The sequence below is a fragment of the Schistocerca piceifrons genome, chromosome 3 (assembly GCF_021461385.2).
Source record: "Schistocerca piceifrons isolate TAMUIC-IGC-003096 chromosome 3, iqSchPice1.1, whole genome shotgun sequence".
In the NCBI taxonomy this organism is placed as follows: Eukaryota; Metazoa; Arthropoda; class Insecta; order Orthoptera; family Acrididae; genus Schistocerca; species Schistocerca piceifrons.
In genome coordinates, this window is record NC_060140.1 from 701,294,902 (window position 1) to 701,318,515 (window position 23,614).

Below are 23,614 nucleotides of genomic sequence, written 5' to 3' on the forward strand. Positions count from 1 at the left end.
GAAGCAGGATTCAAACCTGCGATCGTAACGGTCGCGCGGTTCCAGACTGTAGCGCCTAGAACCGCTCGGCCATCCCGGCCGGCTCATTTCATCCCCTGTTTTTAAATACAGGGTGGTCAGAAACAATCTGGAAAGCTTGTAACGGTAGGTTATCCTGAGAACTCAACAAATACGATACGTTATGTCGTTTACGAATTAATTAGCACTGAAGTTAGCCAATCAAGCTGTTGCGAGCGCAAATGCGAGGGTCCCGCCAGATACAGTGTCTTCAGAAGATCTTCATTTGGTTTCCTAACACCGAACAAGAGGGCAATAGAAGAATTAGATTTGAGGCGATCGTAAGGATCGAAACCGAGCCAAAGGCAAATCAGTCTTTTGCGCTGTCATCTACGCTTGAAGTTGCTAGCAAAAGCCTGATTGGCTAACTTCAATGATAATCATCTCGGAAACGGCGTGACGTATCGATTATTTTTCTTAACGATTATTTTTCAACACAACTCACGCTGCAGCACACCTTACAAGGTTTTCAGACTTTATGACCACGCTGTACATTTACTTACTGGTCTTGACATTTGACCTCTTACCTACTGTACCACGGCATGATACAAATACAGTATTATTACAATTTTGAATTGATTGTACATGTATATTAAACAAAAGTGCTATGTTTCTCTGTTAGTAAACTGTGTTTTGTGATAATTTCCTGGAGCGATGAAATACGAGAGCACGCTAAGACCTATTGTCCCCGAATTTTTCATGTGAAAACTCGGAAAGCTTTTTAAATAAAACAGACGATATTAACATTTGACATCTTTATTCTTTACTGAACATACGTGCAGACCTCTGGCCGGCCGCTGTGGCCGAGCGGTTCTAGGCGCGTCAGTCCGGAACCGCGTTGCTGCTACGGTCGCAGGTTCGAATCCTGCCTCGGGCATGGATATGTTTGATGTCCTTATCTTAGTTAGGTTTTAGTAGTTCTATGCCTAGGGGACTGATGACCTCAGATGTTAAGTCCCATAGTGCTTAGAGCCTTTTTTTTTTTTTTTTTTTTTTTTTTTTTTTTTTTTTTTTGCAGACCTCTGCCGCTAGATGGCTCAATTGTAGCTTGTAAGAGGGTGGTGTGTAACGTAACTGTGTCGGTGCCTAACAAACAGCGTGTTATAATCGAGTTTCTAAGAGTTCAACCACACATGGAGCACCCTCTCCTTCAGTGTGACAATGCCAGAACGCACACGAGCCATGCGACATCTGCAACAATACGACACCTTGGGTTCACTGTCATCGATCATCCTTCATACAATTCCGACTTGGCACCATCCGATTTTTATTCGTGTCGAAATCTTAAAAAAAAAAAAAATCTTTCGACCACTTCACTTTGATAGTGATGAAGCGTGGCAAGCAGAGCTGAGGTTTTGGCTCCGTCAACGAAGTCAAAAATCAGTGAGCCAGCCTCTTGTTTGGAGAAATGTGTCCATCGTCAAGACGACTATTTTGAAACATAAGAATAAAGATGTAGATTGTTAGTAGCGTTCGTTTTACTTACAAAGCTCTAAGAGTCTTCTCATGAAAAAAATTATGGTCATTACCTTTAGCATTCTCTCGTGTCGAAAAAATTTATGGTCATTACCTTTAGCATTCTCTCGTGTCATTCTAAAAAATAAGTACAATATAAGGGAATCTAACGTTGTTGTTGTTGTTGTAGTTGTTGCGGTCTTCAGTCCAAAGACTTGTTTGATGCAGGTGTCCATGCTACGCTATCTTGTGCAAGGCTCTTCATTTCCAAATAACTACTGAAAACTACATCCTTCTGGATTTGCATGCTGTATTCATCTCTTGGTCTGCCTTTACCATTTTTACCACTGCCCACCACACTTCCCTCCAATACTAAACTTGTGATCCTTTGATGTGTCATAATGTGTTCTATCAACCAATCCCCTCTTTTAGTCAAGTTGTGCCACAAATTTCTTGTATCCCCAATTCTATTCAGTACCATCTCATTAGTTACGTGATCTACTCATCTAATATCCAGTAATCTTCTGCAGCACCACATTTCAAAAGCCTCTATTCCCTTCTTGTCTAAATTGTTTAATACAGTTTGATGGCCTGTACTCTGTTAAATGTGTTTCTGACATAATGATCCAATAACTTGTACATCTAGTATTGTTGCATATGCGATAAGTTGTATATGCGATAAGTTAGTTGGCAATAGACAACTAACTCACTAATTGTTTACTGGCTCGCACAAAGGAGAGCTATCATTCGTATCAGCACACCAGACGAAAAGTTATTCAGCCGCAGGAGACACCTCATCAATACATAATGGACTCAATTCGGACACAAGTTTGGCAGGGCGGTCACATGAATTACTGCCAACCTCACGACGTTGACTGCCTGGCTTGCTGTCGACAGTGTACAATACTGCTATCGTAGTATGCGTGCAGCTCTCTGAACACACCTGTTCTCATCTTCGAAGACAAGAGTGTCCACTTAATAATGGCCATGAAGATGTAGAAGAAATGTTTGCACTACTTCATCGAGAACGTTGAAATAAACCTTATGATTCGTGTTCACGAGAACCTCAGTGACTGGAACCAACTCGCGATAAGATAAACATCAGTCACACACAAACACTTCCGACTTGAACTACGCTCTTCACTCTCCACTCACTGAGGTCAAGTGCTTCGTTGGACTACCGCTGTAATCGACGCCTTTCATAATTCGAAAAGAGAGAAAATCACAACTCGTCGGACCACACTACTACTACCCAGTATCCGTGTTCTTTAGATGTGCAACTTGATTTGCGACTATGACCAATGGTCATTACCGGGGATTCCAGTAATCCGATGCAAGTAGAGCCCTTCGCAACATTAGGTCGGAAACTGAGATGCACCTGCATTCACTGACAGTAACAATTCCAGACGGATTTCGGACCGACTGCTGTTGTTGAGGCGTGACACCTGTCTTCAGTCGTTAGCAGCTAGAATCTTGTTACGAACATCGTTCTTAAGTCATGTTACGTAGGTGCGAATGGTACACTATTGCTTGATACGCCAACAGACCGGGCAAATAAATTTACTTTGTGTCCCTGGACATGACCGTACATGATAGTTCCTTGCCACCATTCTAGGAAGGAGCGGTGAAAAGTAACACCTCCGAATTTTTATGTGAAAACTCCAAAAAGATTTTTAAATAAAACAAATTTTGTAATATTCTACATATTTATTATCCACATCTACATTTTATCCGTCAGGTAGTCACCCAGGCGACGAACATATTTCTCCTAACGAGAGACCAGTTTGTTGGCACTGTCACTGTAGACGTTTGACATTGTTGACGAAGCCACAACCTCACCTGTGCTTGCACCGATTCATCACTGTCAAAGCGAAGTCCTCGAAGGTGTTCTTTAAGTTTTGGAAATAAATGAACATCGGATGGGACCAACTCGTGACTGTCTGGAGGATGATCGACGGCGGTGAACCCAAGGCGGCGTATTGTTACAGATACTACAGCGCCCGTGTGTGGTGTGACATCGTCAAGCTGAAGGAGAAGATGGCTCAAGGGTGGAGGAGCTTTTCTGCTGCTAGAGACTCGACAACAGCCCGCTGTTTGTCTCGCACCAACAGGGGCTCAAGAGAAATACGGACCCCGCAACGAACTTGTGATGTCATACTCATCGGCTTGTCCGCCACACTTCGGAACTGTCGGTTCCGTGCACGTCCCACGAGAAATCGCCATGTAGTTGAAAATGTACCCACCAAAGGTGTTACCTTTGTCGTGTGCTGTCGAGAGCTTGAATGCATTTCAACGCGTCTGAAATAGTTAGACACTCCCTGCCGGAGACGGCTGCTGGCACTCTTAACACCTGCAATGTTACGTGCTGTGACGTACGCGCCGCGGCCTGTCTTCTTTTATCGTGGATCTCGACACCGACATAATTACTTTACACACCTCCGTGTTTCACGCTGAAATTCGTAGCCTTCTAGCGGCAGAGGGTTGTAATTGTGTTGGTGAAACGGTAAATCGACCGAGTAATAAGCATTACATGTAATACCTCAACCGATATTGAGAGCAGAATAAAATTCCGAGGTGTTACTTTTCATCACGCCTTCGTATCACGCCCCCACTGTGATCCGTATTACCGGGCTGGTTCTATTTAACTGACTGGCACCTACACAGCACATCATTGTTTGTCATTGCTTTCATCAAAGATGGAGAGGCTACGTAACAGCCTGGTGACAGATCTACGCCGTTTTTGTCACGTTAGTTCGTGTTCTATGCCACACTGTCACTCCTTTCTCCTGCTGATACTCAAAAGTACTGAAGATGTTATCTGGAAGCTTTTGCGACTGCCGCATAGACATTTTCTGGGATGACTTGCACTGTGATTTAAGAACGCTCACTACTTTCGACCGGACGGTGGCCTTACATAAGATTATTCGTAACTTATGGCCCGATAAGGCGGATTACACTTTGCTTTGTCAACCAAGAAAATTGAAAATAAACAACGAAGTCAGTAACTGTATGCTTGAGCAAACCAAAAACGAGAGTTAAGTCTGGTTAACTTATAAATGTTCATAAATTATTTTCTTCCTCTACATATTATATCTTATTATTTCTTCGTAATTACATTGATGTGCTACATAATAAATGTCCAGAGAAAGAACCTGTTTTGAAATTGTTTGGAAAACCCACCAACATAGTACTGTTCTTCGGAGAGGATGTTGTGATCGTCAGTACAAAACTGGTTTGATACGTGTCTCCCCATTAGTCTATCTTGTGCAACCTATTCACATTTGAAACTGCCTACTCCATTCAAGCCTTGGTATCCCTCTACTCTGTTTACTCCTACACTTCCCTCCACGACCAAATTAGTTATTCGTAGATAACATGGATTTTATCCTATAAACGCCCTTATTCTGGTTATGCTCTACTACAAGTTTCTTTTCTCCCAAGCTGATTCAGTACTTCATTAGTTATCTGATCTACCCATCCGATTTCCATTATGCCTCCGTAGCCTCCATTTCAAAAGCTTCTAGTCCCTATTTATCTGATCTGTTTATTCTACACGTTTAAATTCCGTGAGAGTTACACTCAAAAAAAATAAGTTCAGAAAAAGTGTTCCTAATACTTAAAATTATATTCGTAGTTGACGAGATTCTCTTTTTTAAAAGTGCCTTTCTCTCTATTGCCAGATTGCAGTTTATATCCTGTTTATCTCGGCCGTCATCACCTACTTACCTATCCATATATCAAAACACATCTACAACTTTTAGTGTGTGGTTTCCTAACCTACATTCCATTACACTTTTTATACTTTCGTTCAGATTGATAACTTCTTCAACTAAACTTGCAAGGCCTTTGCCATTTCAGACGGAATTGTCATCGACATACATCAAAGTTTTTTATTTCTTCTCCATGAATCTTAATTCCATTTCCAGATTTCTTCTTGGTTTCCTTTTCATCTTGCTCGTTGTAGATATTGAATAAAGTACGGAATACGCTCCAAACCTAGCTCACCCCCTTCTCCATTAATTCTTGCTTTTAATTTCCGTCGATTCTTACGATTGCTACAGGTTTATAAAGAAGTTGTGAGTAACATTACTTCTCCTTACCGCCTTCAAAATTTGTGTAAAGATAAGAACATGAATAATCACCCGTATTACCTAAACAGTGCTGTTTTCTCTCTATAGCTAAGAAGGACATGTACACACAATCACAACATAATTATTTAAATGCACATTCACTCCCGATGGACACTCGAAACTCAATTTTCTGCTTACGAAGAAATGATGTACAATGATATGCACGCCGGCGGCCAAATGTAAGGAAGGAAACCAGAATAAGATTTAAAGCCACATCTGCGACGATGTCATTATAGAGAAGGGTTCGACATGGAATCATCCCGGAAATGGCATTATATGATTTAAGAAACCATGAAACATACGAATCTGGATAAACAAATACTAATTTGAACAGTCATCCTCCAGAATGCGACTCCAAATGCCTTACAACTCTCCTGCCTCGCTGGTTATGATGCAATGTGTTGGTTAGTGTTGTTAGCGGAGGGAGATTTTCTAGAGAACAGCTGACTCGTCCCGCGGGCTAATGTGGCTTTCACTTCCGTGCTCATCAGCGCTTTACGTGTAACGAGCTCCCCGGGAAAGGCCACCGGTCACTGTGAGACATGTGCACTCCAGCGTTGCGCGCACAGCAAGTGTTCGTCCGTGGCAGACATGAGTCTGCCCTCTTCTCTGCCAGTCTCAGACCAGCTGCTCCGATCTCGCGTCTGTATCACCGTGTCTAGGCGAACTCTTAACCTTGAAGAACTGCCAATCATTTACAGGAAAGTGTAACCCTCGAGGGAGTAGAGGGGTACCAATATTACTACATAGGGTAGCAAATCATTATAGAGGTTGGCGATTATAGTTAATAATCACACACATTTTCAGGATCACAATGCGTTTGTTACCCCTTCTGATGCATTTCTGCCACAGCTATCATCAGGTCAAAAATATAAGTTAGGATAGATACAATGTATTTCGTAACCTATCACTCAGTGGTATCCAGAAATTCCTGAAATCTATTAATTAAAATTTTTACGTGTTACCTAAACCCCATTCAGCACATTCAAAATAGTCACCTTAGGAGTGAATATGCCGACACCAGCGTTTCTGCCCCTTTGAAATGCATTCTGATAATCTGTCCTTTTTAGGGAATTTATTATCCTCTGTGATTCCGTTTGAATTTCCTCCATGTCGTTAAATATTCACTTTTCAATTTAATTTTGCTCTTGTTGAAGAGAAAGAAGTCACACAAAACTAATGGTCAGTATGGTAAGAGAGGAGCAACTATCATCATGTTTTTATTCAAATCTCCTGCATAAAGTAGGCAATATGCTCTCGTGCATTGTCATGCTGGAGCATCAAGTCGATCATATGTCATTTCTGTTTCTTCCATATCTCCTTCCTCAAAAATTTCGGAACATCGAAAGAATTCTTTACTGCCCTTCTGATCAGAAGAGATGAACACTTCATGATAAAAACATGACATAAAACAAAAAAACAAGGAAATTGAAGGCTGAGTAGTACCTTTCACTCGTGAAGGTCGACCTGGAGAAGCACTCTTCCATTGCGAGGAGTGCACACGCACACACATACGTTCTACAGGTTACAAAATAACCATAAACCCAGCTTTCCTCACCAGTGGCAAACCTCAACGAAAGCTTGAATCGTATTAAAGTTAAAATATATATATATACAGAAAACTTTTTACCTCCTTTACCGAAATTTGCATTAGGCAATTAAAACGTGACGATTACTTTCTGTTGTGTATAACAACAATCTTCAGATCATAAAATCAGTGAAAAACAGCCTAGATCGCGATGGTTATTTAATTACAATGACCCATTTCGGCCTAATCAGTGTTCCTTTTAACTGGTTTATACAGCTTACAAGATCTCTGTTTCCCAAAAATGTTACCAAAAATGTGATCTTCAGAGCGTTCAAATCGTAAATGCAGGTCAATATGCATTTAACAGTATCACTAACGAACATCATCGAAAAACGTGCATTCGCGTTAAGAAACAATCAAACCAAGACAATAATCATGTTAAAAGCATCATTAAGGGCAAACTTGGTCGTAGCCCATGATCTTGCGAGACGCTGGAAATAAATGGGGCAAGGGGAGGGGCGCAGTTCGTAAGTAAAATTGCATCAGTCACTTATTACATGCGTTTATAACAGGCGATAAAGTGAAAAACTTTATGCAACAACAACAGCAACAAGAATTTAAAACTGTTCCACACCCTTGTTTACAAGAGAGTAATCCATCTTACACATAAAATAGGCAGTGTTACATTTTGTAATTTCTGTCAACAACGATGGCTATTCTGTATGTTATGATGGATCACAGGGGAACAGTTTTTAATTCTTGTTGCCTTTGCATAAAGCTTTGTCACTGTATCACCTGCTACAAATGCGTGTAATGGATGATGATTCTAATTTTATTTATGCCATTGCCCCCCCCCCTCCCCTTCTTTTTCTGCGTCACACAAGACTACAAGCTACTACATGATTCAAACTTGACGAAGCCTTTAACATAAGTATTATCATAGTCTTCGTGCTTTTTAATATGAATGCATGTTTTGCATGATTTTTACTATCGATATTGTTCAATGCATATTTACTTGCATTTGCGATCTGAACGCTCTGAAGATGGTTCTTATATACAACCAAAACTCGTCATCGCGTATAAATTGTCCAAAGTAAATTGCGGCCCAAGCAATAAAAATTGTTTCATAATATTCTTCTTTAATTTTTAGTAAACTACTTTCAGACCACTTTCTCTTTACTGACAATGTCTGGCCTCACCAAAGTTGTAGAACCAATCGTCTTCATCCCAGTTCGTCTTATGTTCAATTTTTCTGTCAGGATACCTTCATGTTAGCACATCTTATCCCCCAGGGGTTATAGAGGTCTTGGATTGTCTGTTTACGATAGCAGAATCATATTCCTCACTTCATGAACCTTTTTTTGTTGGGATGCTAGTAGATGGTCCACAGGAATGTTCATCACCAGTAGATGTTCCTCAGCTTTTGAAACGCCTATACCAGTCAAAGTTTGTGTCTAACCTAAAGTGCCGTATTGAAAAGCTTACTTCTACTTTTGGTGCGTTTCTGATGTTATCAGACCAGAATAAAATTTTATACAGACAAACTACTCTTTCAGTTCAGCCATCTCAAAACCGTAAACTCATGGAAAAACTCATCGACAACTAACCCAACCACTCGGCTCACAGCCACTTGACAAACTAAATTAAGCTGTGTACTAGTAACCATCTGTGAGAAAAATTAAAATTTCGAGAACTTTGGATACCACCTTCTACACTTTATCGATATTTTTTTGGTGATTCCTTTGGACGTAACGCACGAAGAATGATAAACACAATGCGATATGGACAAATTTTGTACGTAAAAATTACAAAAAAGAGTTAACTGATACGCTGATAATCTGTAGCCTATAACTCTCATCAAAATTGTCAGCAAATGATAATAATTGTCCTAGAATTTCATCAGAATCGACATAAAACCAAAGCCAATGACAACAGTTCAGATTTGAATGATTACATCACTAGCAAAAAGTGAAGAGAGAGAGAGAGAGAAGGTATATGAGGATACTGAACTGGTAATTCACTATGTCAAAGGAGATAAAGTGATAATCAAGGAGAGACTGGAACACGGTAGTAGAAGAAATAATAGATGAAAGAGTTACAGGAGAACATGGGCTTTGTGGTAGGAATTAGAAACAATAATTGAGTTCTGCAATAAATTTCAGCTAATAGCAGCTAATACACTGTCCAGAAATGACAAGAAAAAAGTGGGAAAGACCTGGAGTTACAGAGATATTCCAATCGATACATCTTGATCACACGAAGATTCTGAAATCAGACACTGATTTTAACGCTTACCCAGGAGTCGATATAGACTTGGATTACATCTCAATAGTGACAAAAATTGGTTGATGCTTAAGAAAATCGTCTGGATGCATCAGTGTGGAAAGAAAGCGGATACTCATGTACTGAGGAATGATGAGATGCGTTTGAAGTTCTCTGAGACTGTAGGTACTGTGATAATGACCACAGCAGGCAGTTCAGCTACAGATGAATAGTCATATCAAAAAGGGCAATCACAGAATTTAGACAGACAAACATTGGCGAGGAACGTCACTGCGAGCATATCTTGGGTAACGGAAATACTTAATTTAAACCACGAAAAAAGAAATAACAAAAATGTTCAGAAAAATTCAGGAATACAAAAATATAAATCATTTAGGAATAAAATAAATAGGAAGTGCAGAGAAGTCAAGGTGAAATGGTTGCATAAATAATCTGAATAATTCGAAAAAAGATAGGGTCTTTGGCAGGTATGCCTCTACATACAGAAACATCAAAATAACTGTCGGTGAAATTAAAAGCAAGGACGTCAACGTGAAGAGTGCAATGGGCGTGCCACTAAAGTGCAGAGAAGAGAGAGAATAGGTGGAAAAGTGAGGGTTGGACAAAAATATGGAAACACATCGAGAAGAGCATGCTTGAACATAAATGCAGATGGCAGCCAAGCCTGCAGGTTGTGCTGTTGTATTTGACCACGAATGGCACCCATGCAAGTGTCTATCTTGGTCAGGATAGTATTCTGTGTAGTGGGTGAATTACGTCGGAGCTACGTGAATTGCAACATGGGAAAATTGTTGATTCTCGTATGGTGGGCGCTTCCGTAACCAAGGGGGCCCATGTGTTTGGTGTTTCGAGACGGACCGTGTCGAAGATAGCGCATGAAAGTTTGTATTGAGTGATCTAGGTTGACGGCTATTGAAGAGAATTCTGACAAAAAATACGTGGACGATAATGGAAAAAGTCGCCGTAGAACTGAATATCGCCCTTGCAAATCTTGTCGGCACCAAAACAACAAAATGGCTCAGAGCACTATGGGACTTAACATTTGAGGTCATCAGTCCCCTAGAACTTAGAACTACTTAAACCTAACTAACCTAAGGACATCACACACACCCATGCCCGAGGCAGGATTCGAACCTGCGACCGTAGCGGTCGCGCGGTTCCAGACTGAAGCGCCTAGAACCGCTCGGCCACTCCGGCCGGCCCTAAAACAACACAAAAGGAGCACCATAATCAGAGAATTTCAGGGCGAGATGGAATTCCTAAACGACGCATAAGTGATGCAAATGCTTGTGACAGGTAAACGTGGTGCCGAAGCCATAAAACCTGGACTATGGTGCAGTAGAAAACCGTAATTTCGTCGGATAGGTCTAGTTTCAAAAAGTTTTCAATTTCTGGCAGAGTTTACGCCCAAAGAATTTAAAATGGCGGTATTTCGGTAATGATTTTAGCAACCCTGTGGAGGTATTCCATCGGCCCCATGGTTACTCTGCAAGGTTTCGTTACTGCCAATGATGATGCGATCATTTTGGCTGATCATGTGCACCCCGTAGTACAATGACTGCTTCCCAGTGGACTGTTTCCAAGACGTCAAAGCCTCTGTTCACACAGCTGACATCGTTCAAAACTGGTTTTGGGAGCGCAAGAATGAATAGTCGCATATCCCATGCCCACCACAGTTACCAGATCTCAATATTAGTGAACAGCGTTACTTTACTTTTGAGAGAAGGATGCGTATCAATATTTTGCAATGAGGATTTTATGAGGATCCCTTGAAAACCATACTGGACCTATGTTTATCCTTTCCCAAACGATTGCAAACTGTTTTGAATGCCATTGGTTTTCCAACAGCGCATTATGCAAGGTAAAGTGATGCGTTTTTGCTGTTTCCATATTTTCATCCAACTCATGTATTAAACTGAAGGTCCCTGCGACGGAAAGAACTCGTCTGATAGCGTGATTTAAGAAGAAATTGGAGTCGATATGGAGTGCATGGGGGTCCGGTGTCAAAGTCAAATAGAGCTTTAGAAGACTTTAGATCAAATAAGACATAAGAGATAGGTAATATTCCTTCGTAATTTGCTAAATCATTGAGTAAAGTGTCAGCCAAGTGTCGATTCGTATTTGTGTGTAGAACTTTGAAACCGGAGACATACCATCATACATTCGGATAAATATCATCCACACGAGCAAGAAGATATGAACGGCAGGTATGTAGGAGAACTATGGCACAATTAGCTAAACGGTTCATGCATCCAGGTTGCTGACAAGAATAATATGCAGAAAAATGGAAAAGAAGAGAAGCAGTTCAGATGTTACAGTTGGTAACGGAAGAAAGAGTTAAGAAACAATAGAACAAGTTAACAGAATTTGATTTGTCGACCATGTAAAATGGTGCATATATTAATAATTCTGAGATAGGTAGGAGAAAGTTACTGGATAAGATGGATAATGTAACAACCAAGAGGAAACAATAAGAATGGCAGGCCAAGACTAACTTCTCAGATTGACGTGTTTAAGGTAGAGATGTAATCTTTCACCTCTATACTGTTCAGTCTATACGTCGATGAAGCGACAACGTAAATAAAAGATTGAAGAGTAGGGTTAAAATTGAAGGTGAAAAGATATCTATAATAAAATTCGCTGATAAATTGCTATCCTCAGTGACAGAACGTGCTGAATGGTAGGAACTGTCTAATGAGCACAGAATGTGGATTGAGAGCAAACGGAAAAATGATAAAAGTAATGATAAGTAGCAGAAATAAGAATAGCGTGACGTTTAATAGCAAAACTGAGGACTACGAAATAGATTAAGTTAAGCATGTCGAACGAAGCAAGGAGGACGTAAGAATTAGATTAGGACAGGCCAAGAGAGCTCTGCAAGTTTGGTCTTTATCTTAGGAAAATTTTGAAAATGTGCTTTTATAGCACGGCATTGTATGGTATTGAATAATGGATTGTGGCGTAACCGGACAAGAAGAGAAACGAAGCGTTTGAGATGTGGTGTTCTACAGGGTTGTTGAAAATTAGGTGGACTGTTAAGAGAAGGGATAGATAGGTTCTCCGCAGAACCAGGAAGACAGGGGACTCACGGAAAACACTGACAAGAAGAAGGGACAGAATGGCAGTTTGTGTCTGAAGACATTGCTGGTTAATAAAGGGAGATATAGGAGGTAAAAACTGTAGGGGAAGAGTAAGATTGCCACACATGGAACAACTAATTCAGGGCGTCGGTTGCAAGAGCTACTCTGAGTTGAAGAGTATGTGAAAGAATGGCAAAAGTTGTTTCTCTTTCACAGTGACGGAAATTCACATTTAGTCATGGCGGTGGATTCGTGGTCGGAAGGAACGAGCCTCATATCGCCGTCTAGTCACCCACGTTTACGTTTACCAATGTTTCCTCAAAACCCTAAGAGGTTCTACAATAATACCAGGACTTTACCATCAGAAAAGTACGTAGTCAATGACTTCTATCTTCCTCCTACTGAGATACTGCATTGGCTCCAATGATATTGACAGTTACAACAAAAATGTAAATACACAATTATTTTTCAGAGATCGAAAATGTTCTGACAAACAACATGGTCGATTGATGTCAAGAATTTGAAATTTAAAAAAAATTCTTCATTGAAGAGAAAACCTCATTACAAGGCCTTCAGTCTCTCAGATAATTTATTCTTTTTTATGGACTCCGCTTACAGAACATTCTGAAAGATCAACATGTCTAGTTTACTCAGTTTCTCATGGAAAATATACTACATACTGTACCAGGGAAAACCCTCCCGAGTTAATTCAGTCTCGGATACTGTTCTGAACAGGATACAAGCATGAAGTGACTAAAACTGGAGAGGAACTAGCTTAGGCGCCCGCTGCTTCGCTCTCGTAGACTGTACGGACAGCAGAGTTCTTTTATTTTCCATTTAATCGAATTTTTATGTTGTTCGCAAATTGCGACACCTTCCAAGCCTTTCACGTCGATTAAGGCCGTATAAGCGTGGTCTTCCCCGAAGGAACTGACCAGAAAGCGATTCTGTTATCTGGAGTCTAAGGTTTATGTTTATCATGGCTTTTGCGTTCTTCTGGAGATATTTCCATAGCATGTTCCATCCCCTAACAAATATTTCATTATATCTAACAGAAAAGTGAAATACAAATTTTCATAAGTTTAGCTTTAAATTTTTTTAATGTAACGACAGTTTCGTAAAAATTTTCATCCCCTATTGCACTCCCTTAGGAGTTTAATTTCCAGAAACACAAACGTGTAATTTTTTTATTTATGACCGACGAGTCAAATTCTAGTCGTCATAGATGTATGTAGCCTTAAAAATCCTTTAGGAGTTCTTCAGCAATTATTTATTTACAAAAATCTCTCACTCACTATTTTACCCCCTTAGTGACTGAATTCCCAAAAAAGGTGAAACAAGTATTTTTTTTTATATTCTGTCTGAGAAACGAAACACCAGTTTTCGTAGTTCTAGGTTAAAAATTCCCTTAATAGCGACATACTTTCAAAAAGCCTATTTCACTCTCTTCGGAGTGGAATTTCGGACAATCCCTTCTTAAACGCTGCCTACGGTATAAGATCCACACCCTCTCCAAACTTCGAGTTTCTATCCTTAGCAGTTTGGGCTGGGCGATGACGAATCAGTGAATAAGTTTGATGGTATTTCATTCCCTTAGGGGATGAATTTCCAAAAACAGTGTCACACGTGTTTTTTCATCTTTAACCGAGAAGCCAAACACTAATGTTGAAAGATTTAGCTTCAAAATGCTTTCGCAGTGAAATATTTTCACAAACATTTTACTCCCTATTTCACCTTAAACACGTATTTTTTTTATTGGTAAATACCGGTGTTCACAGATGTTGCTTTCAAAAAACTTTAGTAGTTCTTTAATACTGAAATACTTTCGAAAAAAGCTTTCATCCATTATTTCACTCCCACAGGGTTAAATTTCCAAAATTGTTGGAATACGTATTTTTTTATTTCTGACCGAGAAACCAAATACCGATTTTAGTAGTTCTTAACTTCAAGATTGCCTTAATACAGACTTTTTTTTTTTTAAAAAAAAAAAAAAAAAAAAAAAAAACATCATCTATTTAACTCCCTTACGGCTTGAATTTTGCACAATCGCTTCTTAAACGACGTTTACATTATACGATCCATATCTTCTCCAAATTTCAAGCTTCTGTCCTTAGTAGTTTGAGCTGGGTGATGATGAGGCCGTCAGTCAGTCAGGACATTGCCCTTTATATACAGAGATGATAATCCCTTAAATATCTCGTGTGGTAGGAGAGACCGGTATTGCACCAAGCTCAATAGGTACAGATTCGTTACACTAAGGGTAATCGGGATAGCATTTACTAAGTTAGCTATAGGTGTGTGGAATGAGCGGGTAGAAGAGGACTGCAGGAAAGAGCGGATACTCGGCCGCATAGACATAGCAAAGCATAAAATTTCTTTCGTGTTGTTCATTCGATTCTGAAGAACTGCACGAAGTATGAATCTACTAGCGTCTAAAATTCGATCCATAGTGCGGTGCTGCCGTGAATATTATCATACAGGATTCGCGTCTGAGAGGACGACAGTTCAAATTCCCTCCCGATCAATCAGATTCAGGTTTCCTTAGGGACATTCTTCTTCACAATCCTAACATACGCTCCGTCTCTAACGACCACATCGCCCACTGCACGCTGTACACAGAAAGCTAAACATATCGAAAATTATCTGTTATCTACACTGTATATCGATATGTATGTTCATTTTTGTTTATGTTGATCTGAATTAATGCAAATGTATTGTTTTACTATTTTCCATACCTTTTGCCGTCAGGTCACTTCACTTACTGCATTGATGGAAAAAAGTCGCAAACAAAACCATAATCGATGTAGAGTAATGAAATTTCGGGAATGTGTTTGTCTAAGTAACTTATTTAGGTAATTAACATTGTAAGATCTCAGGTTAGTGTAGGTATATAGACGAGCGTTATACTGTTGGAAACAACCCCTGAAGTGTTGTTTATGAATGGCAGCAGAACACGTCGAACCACCAGCTTTACGTACAAATTTGCGTGGGATATACAAGAGAGTGCTTCTGCTGTCATACGAAATTGCACTCGAAAGCTTAACTCCATCTGTATGTGCGCTGTGTCTATCTTGCAGGCAGGCTGATTGCAGGACCTTAAACGGCCTTCCTCTAACCAACATATGACCATCACTGACGCCGAGGCAGAACCAGCTTTATTCAGAAAACACAAGACTTTCGACCTGCCCTCCAACCACGGAAGTTGCAAATGGCGGGGGTTAAGGTCCGTGGAATGCACGAAACACGGCCTCTGGCTCGGAGCTATCCTTGAAGTAAAAGATCCGTAACAGTGCCTTGTGTCACTGGATGAGAACTGCTGCTGAAATTACTGCCACATATGCACGTATGCTGTTCACCCATATTCTACAGGCAGTGTCTTCGAAGAGTAATCAAATCATTCTCGGTTCCGGGTTCGATACCCGCCACCGCTTAAATATTATTGAATAATAATCAGCATTGGTGGCTGAAGACTTCCGGCATAAAAAGTCCCCCTCATACTGCCAATGGCCTTGTCAAAGAGGGCGAAGGAGGGGACAGAGGTTCAGGGCAGTCTCTTGTTCTTGGGGTAGAAGACTGAACCCAAACACGGAAAAATCAGCAATGATCAACGGCGTTAGGATACAGAAGACAATGGAATCCACTGCATTAAATACACATAACGTCTATCCATAGGACATGTTGCCTGTAAGTGGAAAAGTATCATGATGATCTCTCCATTGGCAAAAAGATTCCGGAATATCTCCTCATTCGGATCTCCGAAAGGGAACAGCCAAGGGGGAAGCGACCATGTGAGAAAGATTGAACAACCAATGAAAAAATAACGTTATACGAGTCAGTGCATGGAATTCCAAAAGCTTGAATGTGGTAGAGAAACTAGGAAATCTGGAAAGGGAAATACAAAGGCTCAAACTAGGTATAATAGTGGTGAGTGAAGTGAAATGGAAAGAAGACAAGGATTTCTAGTCAGATGATTATAGGGTAACATAAACAGCAGTAGAAAATGGTATAACGGCAGTAGGATTCGTTATGAATGGAAAGGTTGGGCAAAGAGTGTGTTATAGCGAACAATTTAGTGGTAGGGTTGTTCTTATTAGAGTCGACAGCAAGCCAACACTAACAACGATAGTTCAGGTATAGATGCGACGTCGCAAGCTGAAGATGAAGAGATAGAGACAGTATAAGACAGTGAAAGGTAATACAGTACGTAAAGGCAGAAGAAAACCTAATGGTCAGGAGGGACTGGAATGGTGTTGTACTCGAAGGAGGAGAAGAAACGGTTACAGGAAAGTATGGGCTGGGGATAAGGAATGAAAGAGGAGAAAGACGAGTTCTGTAATAAATTTTCTGCTAGTAACAGCGAATACTCTGTTCAGTAATCTCAAGAGGAGGAGGTATACTTGGAAAAGGCAAGGTGATAGGGGAAGATAACATTACATCATGGTCAGACAGACATTCCAAAATCAGATACTGGACTGTAAGGTGTACCCAGAAGCAGACATAGACACAGATCGCACTGTAGTAGCGATGACGAGTAGGCTGAGTTTTAAGAAATTAGGAAGAATCAATACGCAAGGAGGTGGGATACGGAAGTACTAAGGAATGACGAGATAAGCTTGAAGTTCTCTAAGGCTATAGATAGTGCGCTAATGAGTAGTTCAGTAGGCAATTCATTTGAAGAGGAGTAGACGTCTCTAAATAGGGTAATCACAGAAGTTGGAAAGTAAAACATAGGTATAAATATTCTGTCTGCCAAGAAACCAGGGGTAACAGAAGAAATACTTCAATTGATAGATGAAAGAAGGGCAAAAACGTTCAGGGAAATTCAGTAATACAGAATTATAAGTTACTGAGAAACGAAATAAACAGGAAATGTAGAGAAGCTAAGACGAAACGGGTGCAGGAAGAGTGTGAATAAATCGAAAAATAAATGAATGAACGATTGACTCAGCATACAGGAAAGTCGAATCATCCTTCGGTGACATCAGAAGCAAGGGTTGTAACATTAAGAGTGCAACGGGAATTCCACTGTTAAATGCAGAGGAGAGAGCAGATAGGTGGAAAGAATACATTGAAAGCCTCTATGAGGGTGAAGATTTGTCTGATGTGATACAAGAAGAAGCAGGAGTCGATTTAGAAGAGATAGGGGATCCAGTATTAGAATCGGAATTTAAAAGAGCTTTGGAGGACTTACGGTCAAATAAGGCAGAAGGGATAGATAACATTCCATCAGAATTTCTAAAATCATTGGGGGAAGTGGCAACAAAACGACTATTCACGTCGGTGTGTTGAATATATGTGTCTCGCGACGTACCATCTAACAAGGGCGACAAATATCGCACAATCAGCTTAACAGCTCATGCAGCCAAGTTGCTAACGAGAATAATATACGGAAGAATGGGAAAGAAAATTGAGGATGTGTGAGACGACTATCACTTTGTCTTTAGGAAAGGTAAATGCACCAAAGAGGCAAGTCTGACATTGCAGTCGATTATGGACGCAGGATTAAGGAAAAATCAAGACACGTTCATAGGATTTGTCGACATGGAAGAAACGTTCGACAACGTAAAAAGGTGCAAGTTGTTCGAAATTCTGATTAAAATATGGATAAGCTACAGGGAGAGACGGGTAATATACAATATGTGCAAGAACCAAGAAGGAATAGTAAGAGTGGACAATCAAGAACGAAGTGCACGGATCAAATAGTGTGTAAGGCGGGATTTAGTCTTTCGCCCGTATTGTTTAATCTGTGCATGCATCAGTCAATGATGGAAATAAAAGAAAGGTTCAGGAGTAAAATCAAAATTTAAGGTGAAAGGATGTCAGCGATACGATTCGCTTATGACATTGCTATTCTGAGTGAAAGTGAAGAAGACTTACGGGATCTCCTGAATGGAATGAACAGTCTAATGAGTACAAATATGGACTGAGAGTAAATCGAAGAAAGACGAAAGTAATGAGAAGCAGCAGGAATGAGAGTAACGAGAAACTTAGTATCAGGATTGATGGTCACGAACTACATGAAGTTAAGGAATTCTCCTACCTAGGCAGCAAAATAACCAATGACAGGACATCAAAATGCAAACTAGCACTGGCAAAAAGGCCATTCCTGGCCAAAAGAAGTCTACTAGTATCTAACATAGGCCTTAATTTGATTAAGGAAGTTCTGGGAATGTACGTTTGGAGCATAGCATTATATAGTAGTGAAGCAAGGACTGTGGGTAAAACTAAACAGAAGAGAATTAAGCATTTGAGATGTGGTGCTACAGACGAATGTTGAAAATTAGGTGGAGTGAAAAGGTAAGGAATGAGAAGGTTCTGCGCAGAATCGGAGAGGAAAGGAATATGTGGAAAACTCTGACAAGGAGAAGGGACAGGATGATAGGACACTTGTTAAGATATCATGGAATGGCTTCCATGGTACTACAGGGAGCTGCAGAGGGCAAAATCTGTAGAGGAAGACAGAGAATGGAATAAAACAGGAAATAATAGAGGACGTAGGTTGCAAGTGCTGCTCAGAGATGAAGGGGTTGGCGGAGGAGAGGAATTCTTGGCCAGCCCCATCAAACTAGTCAGAAAACTAATGACTCAAATAAATAAATAAATAAAAATGCACTACGATGCGACACAGCCATACGCGGAACACGACGCTCTTCCCTCTCGGTAGTGCCAAGTGAGCATCCGGAGCCCGGACTTCTTGCGACCGTACATTCGCGTGACTACCGCTACCAGCCATTACGTACAATGCCCACGTTCCTGCCAAGTATTTCTACAATATCACAAGTGGAATATCGAGCTTCTCGTAGCCGTAGTACAGGATCTCGTTCTGACTCAGAGAGGCGCTAATAAGGGAATCTTTGTCGTTTAAAGGCATTCTTGACCCGCATCAACTCACCACGTCCAGTCGCAAAGGTAAGTTCCGCGCCTGTTATAACGTGTATTTTAGTCAAACCTGATTTGCAACCTCATAGTGGCGCTACTAGCTCCACTCGTATGCGAAATCATTTTTAAGATGTAAGAACACGCCTACCAGTTTAGTTTAGATCGCGAACCCCTTCATGGCGTTGCGATTTTTTTTCCGTCAGTGTATGTTCTCTTGGGGATAACATACGGGCTTATTTTATCACTCCCTATGAAAATAATCTACATTTCATAGTGTACACACGCCACCCACCCACGAACCACCCACCCACCCACACACTCACACACACACACAACACACACACACACACACACACACACACACACACACACACACGCATGCACACGCACACACACACGTTTTACAGGTTACAAAATATTCCAAACTCACACAGGTTTTTACATCATACATTCCCTTGGTAAGGTAGGTGACTCTCTCTCTCTCTCTCTCTCTCTCTCTCTCTCTCTGTCGTAAGTTAAACCAATCACTGTGTTGCAACACAGGGCCCATCTGTCTCGCTGGGGGCTGGTGGAGTGTCGGCTTCCTTCGGTGGCTTCACGGCAGGCGCCGGCATCGGACCCGGAGGCCTCCACGCGGGGGCGGGAACTCCCGGCGGGCCGAGCGCCTCCGCCGGCCTGGGAGGCGGCGCGTCCTCCGGGTCGTCACAAGCGGCAGGCGGTGGGCTGCACGCAGGGGCGACAGTGGGCGGCGGTGGACCGAGCGCTGCCGCTGGCCTCGGTGGCGGCGCCTCGAACGAAGGCGGCAGCTACACGTCAGGAGGAGCGCTGTACTCCGGGGCCACGGTGGGCGGCGGAGGACCCAGCGCGGCGGCCGGACTAGGGGGAGGCGCCGCTGCTGACGGCCTGGGCTACAGGGCCGGGGGCGGCCTCTACGCCGGGGCGACTGTGGGCGGCGGCGGACCCAGCGCTGCGGCTGGAGGAGCTGGCGGAGCTTCCGCGGGCGGCGGCGGGGGCGTCGTTTACAAGGCAGGCGGCGGGCTCCACGCAGGAGCGGGCGTGGGCGGTGGCGGCCCCGCTGCCGGTGTCGGCCTCAGGGGTGGTAGTGGCGGGGGCGGCTACAGCAGCAGCAGTAGCAGTAGTAGCAGCAGCAGTAGCAGCAGCAGCAGTGGTGGTGCTGGCGGTTACGGTGTTGGCGCTACTGGTGGTGGAGGCGGCGGCAAAGTAGTTCACCAGCAGCCTGGAAGGACACTGTTCGACGATATTTTCAACGTAAGTTTACGGCGCATCAATTTGTATTAATCAAAGTCTTAACTTTAAGCCGTATACAGTATACGACAAACAAAGTGAAATGCCGAGAAAGGGACGAGGAAATGAAATGAAATTTCACTGACGTTGTTTCAGTGATTACAAAATAGAAACAGATTTACGAAGAACTTAGCGGTGTGAGTCCACCCCCTCTGGGTTGGATGCATGAATTGGTTGGGTTGGGAAGATAGCCGTAAAGCCCTTCCCCACCCTTTAGACAAGCTGCCTCACAACAGCTGTAACTTCATTCATCTTTACCATGAGTTACGACAGGACGACAACCAACACAGATATAAATAGTAATAAGTAAACCAATAGCTGTATTTTCATCTCTGATTTACTCCAGATGCATCCGGTTTCAGCATTCCATTGTACCATCTTAAGGCCCTCTATGGTACATAATGGCTGAGCTATTGTTGTTGTTGTGTCTTGGTGGTGGAAGGTTCTCCCGTTAGGATAACTGCAAGCATTTCTCAGGGAGCAGCATTTTATCAGTGGAGTGATCTTAGGGGAGGTACCTTGCTTGTATTCAGTGGCTCAGCTTCTATTACCAGACAAAATATCATGCAGAAGCGAAAGAGTATCCGCGCCATAGTATGTAACACGACTGTACCCTCATAAATAATCTGAGCGCTCATGTTTCTTACGATTGTATAGCTTTTTAGGTGAGCTGGCGTGGATACTGGTTCGCTTTGGGATGATATTTCGTCTGGCAATACAACCTCAGCCGCTATGTTACCATAGAGAACCTGTTGATGGCGTAATGGAATACCGAAACTGGATGTTTCTAGAATAAACCAAGGATGAAAATACGGTTTTTAGTTTATTTATTGCTGGTTACATTCTTGTAATTGGTCCTTGGTATAGTGGATACAGGCACTGAGACGGAGTTATCCTCCCTACGTTCATAGCCTTCCGCTTTTATAGTTCCCTTTAGCGCAATAAGCGGAACACACCCTAACCACGAAAAACACACTCATATCGTAACGCTATCTCACCCATGTTTCACATTTGGCACTAAACTTGATGGCAGGTAACGTTCGCCAAGCATTCGGCACACTCAAACCCTTAAATCGGATTTCCAAGGAATATAACATGATTCATCACTCTAAATCCCTCATTTCCATTCATCCATTTATCCAATGGCATCACTTTTTAACCTTTAGCGACGATAAACTGCTTATTGTTCAAGTTTCACTTCCGTGCAAATAAAATACCTCAGAAAGTATTTGCACTTAATTTATGTTGAATGTTAACGAATTTCTCTTTTCCGGAAATGCTCTGCTTGCCATTCCCAATCTGCGCTTTACATCCTCTGTACCTCGGCCATTGACAGTTACTTTGCCACCCAGTTTACTAATATAATTCTAACACTATTTCTTGATTTAATTTGTCTACATTTCGTTACCCGTGTTCAACTCTTGTTTTGCTGTTCATTAACACAAGGCCGGTGCAACCATAATCTTAATTGTTACGAATAAAATTCACCAAGCTGCCGTACGTTTTTGTAAGTTTTTTTTTATTTTATTTAGACAACCAGTTTCGGCATTTCAGTACGCCATCTTCAGGGCCCATGTGCACTTCATGTGCAGACAATCAGGTGTATCGATATTAGCATACTGCAACCATCATCACCTGGATACCGTGAATTCGCTATTCGAGCACACCTGCAGTCCGAGAATCAACAGAGACAATCTTAACGGGAAAAATCACAGTTTTCAGCATCATCATTCAACGTGTACCTGAAGTCTTCCAATTTCATCTATTGGTACAGGAAATTTTGGTGCTTTCTGTAGCTGCTTTTGGGAGACAATCAGTTTGAAGAATCTTTCTAATTTACAGGAAATACTGGTCATAACTTTTCGGAACATTAATAACGACTTTGCCCTTTTCTTTCTTTCCACATTTACATCTGCATTTACTCTGAACAAGTTATTGCACCCTGTGGTGTACGTTTGATGACACTTGCGATACCACTATCATTCCCCCACGATCTCTTTTCCAGTCTCGAATGGCGCAGCGGTAACCCTCCGTATGAGCTCTAAATTCCTTGAGTCTCTCGTTGTGGTCTTTTTACGAGACATATGTGACGGGAAGTAGCATGTTGCTCAACTATTCTTTGGACGTACGAACTTAGACCTTCAACGGTAAAATTCTGCGAGATTCGCGCCCTTCTTGTACCATCTGCCACTGGTATTGGTTGAGGATCTCTATTAAACTCTTTCGATAACCAATTTTATTCTATTAATACAGCCTGACGCAGGTTCAGGAATAAGGATCTTTACTCAAGAATCACTATAATAAAGGTTTTGTAAAGCATTTCTTTCATGGATGAACTGAATTTCCTTATGAGTCTTAGAGCATAGCCTACAACTACGTTATGTGGTCTTTCTTGTGGATCAACTGCATTTCCTGAACAGCCTTCCATAGTATCTTAGCCTTGCATCTGTTTTTCCTACAACTAATTTGATGTGCCAAGAAGAGCTGAGCATATTAGATCGGTAGTACTAGCTATTTTGTTTCCAGTGAATAATCGCCAATAGCTTATTTGAAGTGTAATGGATATCTTGGCCAAATTTTGCGAAATGCGTTACATTTATTTATTATCACCGTCAACTGTCTGTCCCTGCACTTATCGTCGATTCTCTGCAGGTCTTTTTGCATTCCATTACGGTCTTCGCTGCCTTGAATTTTGTTCCGCTCTTGGCTTAAAGTGATGTACTTCAAATAATGTCAAAAAACCGGAGTATCAACTCTAGATTACTAAACCCGCGTAAAATTTACGATTGCAGCTCGTACCAGTTCACGGTTCCCGCCAATCTGTTATTGCACTTACTTTGTAGGTGACATCCACTGGAGGCCTTGTAATTACCTAGCGCGTAAAACTGTAAATTATG

At 41.5% G+C, this 23,614-nt stretch overlaps 1 protein-coding gene across 1 annotated transcript in view; it reads left to right on the plus strand.

Annotated features, from left to right (window-relative positions):
• Positions 1 to 23,614, plus strand: part of LOC124789715 (glycine-rich protein DOT1-like) — an 84,617-nt gene that overhangs the window by 19,018 nt on the left and 41,985 nt on the right. Inside the window, exon 3 of the mRNA XM_047257165.1 lies at positions 19,956 to 20,681. Within this exon, the coding sequence (XP_047113121.1) occupies positions 19,956 to 20,681 (726 nt within the window). The remainder of the gene's footprint in view (positions 1 to 19,955; positions 20,682 to 23,614) is intronic.